Consider the following 5,220-nt stretch of genomic DNA (forward strand, 5'->3'; position numbering starts at 1 on the left):
TCACACCTGCCCTTTGCTCTTCTCCCACTCCTGGATCTTGCCCTGGGTGCAGCTCCTCCTTCCTGCTCCACACCTCACGGCCCAGCCCCCCCAACCACTTGCCTCTACTCAGGTGCCATCGCACACTGCTGGCCCTCACATTCCGGGCCCAGGCTCCTGGACTACCTTCCATCTACTCTGCACTTATTTACGTATCTTTCCTCCTACTCAGAAAGTGAACTCTTTGAAGGCATGGAGGTTGGGCTTTTTTTGGGGGGAGCGGGAGAGGATCCCCCTATTTAACACAGAGCCTTAAACAAAAATCAAATCAAAACACCTTTTGATTGGCCACAAGCAACTGCATAGTAATCATTGTCAACTGTATGATTGCAAGTGTTCAGTGAGTTTCATATAAATTTTTTTTAAAGGATCACAGGTTTTTTTTTTTTTCTGTTATAAAATAACCTTTCATAGTACACATTTCACATTTTAATATTCTCTCAAGACTTAACTAGCACCAATCTTTTTCTTAAAAATAACTAGTCCAGTCATTTTCTCTCAGTCTTTTACCACTTAAATCTCTGTTCTACTTCATCGGCAATCACCTCGGAAATGGCAAGGGAGGCGGTGGCTGCAGGGGACGGGGCGTTTCTCACATGGAGGACGCGGAAAGCCAGGGGCCCGACCCCTCCGTCGAACACAAAGTCGTCCACAAGGTTTCCGAGGTTGTCCAGGGCTTGCGCTCGGACTCCAGAAGGGCCCCGTTGGACGTCCCTGACAGTGATCTCAGGGATGAGCTTCTGGAGCTGCCTGACCGTGGCCGTGAGGGACAGCGCTCGGTACAGCTCGCTGGCCCCGAAGAAGGCGTGGCGCAGCGCCAGCCGGGCCAGGCCGCTGTGGCGCAGAGAGTCCCAAGTGTCTCGGAACGAGAAGTCCAGCGGACTGTAGCCCTCTCGCTTAAAGGCCAGGACGGCGTTGGGTCCGACCCAGACGCTGCCGTCCATCCTGGGCGTGAAGTGAACTCCTAAGAAGGGGAAGCGGGGGTTGGGGACGGGGTAAATGTTGCCCTGCACCAAGAAGGTCTTCTCTGGCCTGAGCACCAGGTAGTCGCCGCGGAAGGGCACAATGGCCGGCTCGGAGCTGCAGCCGCTCAGCTGGGACACGCGGTCAGAATGCAGGCCAGCGCAGGTGACCACGAAGTGTGCCTGCACCTGGGCTCCCCAGATACTCTGTAGCACAATGGGCACCTCGGGCCAGTGGTGGGCCAAGTCCAGGTGGCTCACCTCGAAGTTGGTGCAGAGAGAGCCGCCAGCCTCCCGAATGTCCTCGGCAAAGGCGGCGGCCACACGCCCGTAGTCCACAATGCCCGTGGAGGGGCACTCGAGGGCCAGAAGGCCGCGGCAATGGGGTTCACGGACCTGGATGTCATGCGGGGACAGCAGGCGCAGGCCCAGCACCTTATTCTGCAAGCCACGCTGGTGGAGGGCGTGCAGTTGTGGTAACTCCGCCTGCTCCACGGCCACCACCAGCTTGCCGCAGCGCCGGTAGGGGATGCCCCGCTGGTCGCAGTAGGCATACAGGAGACGGGCGCCTTGAACGCACAACCGGGCTTTCAGCGATTCGGGCAGGTAGTAGATGCCGCTGTGGATGACGCCGCTATTGTGGCCTGTCTGGTGCTGCGCTATGGCCCCCTCTTTCTCCACCACAAGAACGCGCAGGCCCGGATGTCGGAGCAGCAGGGCCCGAGCCACTGCCAGGCCCAGTATGCCCGCACCCACGACGACCACGTCGTAAATGTCGGGATTGCTGCTTCTGCGGCTCTGGCTATCAGCGCCATGGGACAGTTCCCGCTTCATAGGGCCCCGGGTCTGCACCCTGGAGACCCATGGGACCCGGGAGAGGCGGGCCACCAGGGCCATCCTCGGAGCCACCAGGGCGTACTTGAGGAGCAGCATGGCGTGCCTCAAAGGGCTGAATGTGTCGGAAGTGGAGCTGCACCTGACCAATACTTCCGGTAAGAGAAGGGGGAGGAGTGCATGGGAAAAGCTAGGTACCTTGAACTAAGCTGAGGAAAGAGAGCGGAGCATGAGCTCCTCGTTAGTATAGTGGTTAGTATCCCCGCCTGTCACGCGGGAGACCGGGGTTCAATTCCCCGACGGGGAGAGTTGCGATATTTTATTTTTCTACAATTTATTTAATTGTAATTTCTCGAAGTTGTTGCTGAGTAGCCAACCAATAGGCATTAAAGTCTGGGGGCCTTGTGCTGCACTTGCTAAAACGATTCAAAGTCAGGGAATTAGAGTTCAGAACGCCCACTGCCCTCATAAAGAAAAGGGGCGGGGCACAGCATTTTCTTTGGTACAAGGCCTAGAGTTGAGACGTGGGCGCGCGCTCCACGGGAAAGGGCGGGAGCCCCGGGAGAGCGCCGCTCGGGCGGGGCGCCAGAAGCCACCTCCCTCTTGCAGAGAGTGGAGTGCAGGGACTTGGATTTGTCTCCTCCTCCACCCCCAGGCTGGAGGAGCTGAGCCTTGGGGGGGTCCCCGCGGCTGGGCCCAGAAAGAGCGGGAGGGGTCGGTCTCGTTGAGTGTCCCCCGGCGGAGGGAAAGCTGCAAAGCGAAGGGCGGGGAGGGGGAGTGAGGAAGGCTAGCCCACACTGAGCAAGCGCGAGAATGGGGAGCTGACGGGGCGGGGCGGCCAGGTTCTAAGAGCCCGCGCGCACCACAGCCCAGCAGGACCTCGTGGCGCAACGGTAGCGCGTCTGACTCCAGATCAGAAGGCTGCGTGTTCGAATCACGTCGGGGTCAAGGCTTTTTTAACTCCCAGAGTCGCCTCGGGGATGCTGAATTTCATTTTAACGAGGGTGCAGGAGACCCTCGCCGGCTCTGCTCCCTAACGAGAGAGGTCCAGGCCTTTCCAGATTCCCTCCCCATCCCCTATTTTCTCGACCCCGATAGGAGCTGGGGGGAGGGGCCCAGGTAGACTAGACACCACATGGCCCCAGCTACTCAAGCCACCCTCCGACCCTGAGGTCACTCACTTAATACTTCTAGCCTAGCTCCGGACTGTGATCGCCCTATACCCCCCTGCACCAACGCCAAGGGCCGGGAGAAGGTTCTAGGGGAGAGATTTAAGAGTTCAGAGGATAGGCTGTGGTAACCCTGAGGTCCTCTAGTCCCCCCATTTCGGAGGGCGGTGAAGGGCCACTTCGCCGTCCCTTTTTTGCTCCGCCAGATGCCCCCGGGGCCGAGCAGCTCTAAGTGGGGGAAGGGAATGTTGGGGGGGGGAGAGTGGAGCTCTGTTCTTGGAAGGCACGGAGGCGTCCACGTGGTGAAGAAAGAGGACCGAGGGATTGAAAACTTTGCGGGCCCAGGCTGATTTGTCACTCGGTGCCCGTGACCCCCAAACCACCTCTTCCCCCCCTCCGAAGACCTCTTCTTAGAATGTGGGTTTCTTGCCAACCGGGGCTCTTGAGTCGTTTTTATATGGATCCCTACAACTTGATAGACTGTTAATAAGTGCTTGTTAAATAATTAGCGAATACATTGATCTGCCTGAACTTCTCTGATCCCGGACCTGCTCTGACTCCACTCACCGGAGCAAAGAGCAGCCCAGACCTGGAGGCCCGGACTCCCTCCCGCTGCCCGGCCTTGGAGGCCATTGCCCCGGCCAGCTGACCACATGCTTCGGTGGTCTGCAGGATGGGGTGGTCGGTGGGCATCATCTCCAGCCACTGCAAGAAGGGATAGGAGAGTCACCCTGGCACCGCTCATCCGGAGTTCTTCTCCTTTGTCCTTGGCAAAGCCAAGGAGCCTTTGCCACGGACAATAAAAGAGCTTTTTGCTCCCCGGATAGTGCCTCAGATTTTGTGATCTCTCTTCAGATGCAACAACAAATGCGTAACCCCCAAAGGAATGCTTGTCCCGAAGGTGGAAGTTTTCTCCTGGTTTCTTGTTCTTCTCGTTGATTAAATTTGACTTCTGCCTGTTGGCAAGAAGTGACAGCATACCCAGTGCCAGAGAGGGGTCTGGACTTTGGAGGACATCACGTTCAGTGCTTGCATTTCAGAGACAATAGGGTCAGAGATCTGCAGCTAAGAGGGAGCTTGGAATGATCTGGTATTGTCTTTTTGTTTTGCAGATAAGGAAACTGACCTAGGGAAGTTAAGGAACTTGTCCAAGGTTACTTAGGGGAGTGAATTCAGGTCTCATGAAGTGCCCCTAGTTTAACAAAAGGCTGTATTTATCTATCAAAAATTTACCACTCTTTTCACTTAAACTGCCTCCTTATTAAGAAATTTAATTTTAGATTCCCTAGAACTAAGAAAAAGGTTATGTTCTCAGGCAGGGCCATGATAGTATATTCTGGGATTCTTGGATATCCAAACCTTGAAAGGTATATAGCTTTAATTATGATGTCACTCCATATATGTCAAGAAAGATATCAGGTTCTTTCTAGGACCAAATATATGAAGGTCACTTTCTCTGGGGATGTTAAGGCAGAAGCTGTCTTACATGAGTCTGACTCACACCTGAACTACCGGCAGCCAGCATATACAGTAAAGCAGAAGTGGGGCCCAAGGAAGTAATTGCATGTGCATCCACATTCCATCCCCATAGCCCTCCACTTCTGCAAAGAAGAATGGTAAGTAAATTCTTCAAGGACATATTTTTTTGTATGGAAGAATTAGATTCAATAAATAATTTATCCTTTCAATAAACTGAGTCACAAAGTCTTTTTTTTTTTGAAGAAAACTGATTACACACTAGAGGATTACACATACACTTTTTTCTGATTACACACTAGAGGAACAAGTCCTCCTCCCCTGAGCTGAGCCCAGCTTCTGGGACCACCAATGTCCAACATCCATTCACCTCTTGCTACTTGAATTCAGCATCTTGAATCTTAAGTGTAGTAAATATGTTCGTTTTGCATAGGATGGTGTCTAGACCTTCCTTCTTTGTCAGAGAACATTAAAGCAAATATAGGATTCTTGTAGATTTGGGATTAAAAGACCTTCATGACTTAAAGGACTTCAGGGCTTGTGACAAGTTAAGGGGGATATTTTCATAGGGAGATCTCCATTGTACCACTCAAATCACAGTGCACAGGCAGCTGCCTTACTGGAGCTGATACTTGGTCACTTATTTCTTGATCTATGAATTTAAACTTCTTTTACCTTTCAAAGGAAAAAACATATGAAGTAAAGGTAGTGAAAAGGCATTCCACTCACTGAATAATTAT

General features: G+C 53.3%; 1 protein-coding gene and 2 non-coding genes across 3 annotated transcripts; 2 read left to right on the forward strand and 1 right to left on the reverse strand.

Annotated features, from left to right (window-relative positions):
- Nucleotides 1-302: 302 nt before the first annotated feature.
- L2HGDH (L-2-hydroxyglutarate dehydrogenase) lies at nt 303-1,949 on the reverse strand. Its single transcript, XM_051963459.1, has one exon. It carries the CDS (start codon nt 1,932-1,934, stop codon nt 546-548), a length of 1,389 nt encoding a protein of 462 aa, XP_051819419.1. The 5' UTR covers nt 1,935-1,949; the 3' UTR covers nt 303-545.
- A 121-nt stretch (nt 1,950-2,070) lies between these two features.
- On the forward strand, nt 2,071-2,142 carry TRNAD-GUC (transfer RNA aspartic acid (anticodon GUC)). Its single transcript has one exon. It is a non-coding gene; the product is annotated as a tRNA-Asp (tRNA).
- Nucleotides 2,143-2,711: 569 nt separating this feature from the next.
- TRNAW-CCA (transfer RNA tryptophan (anticodon CCA)) lies at nt 2,712-2,783 on the forward strand. Its single transcript has one exon. It is a non-coding gene; the product is annotated as a tRNA-Trp (tRNA).
- Nucleotides 2,784-5,220: the final 2,437 nt, after the last annotated feature.

Source organism: Antechinus flavipes, chromosome 5 (assembly GCF_016432865.1).
Source record: "Antechinus flavipes isolate AdamAnt ecotype Samford, QLD, Australia chromosome 5, AdamAnt_v2, whole genome shotgun sequence".
NCBI classification, from domain to species: Eukaryota; Metazoa; Chordata; class Mammalia; order Dasyuromorphia; family Dasyuridae; genus Antechinus; species Antechinus flavipes.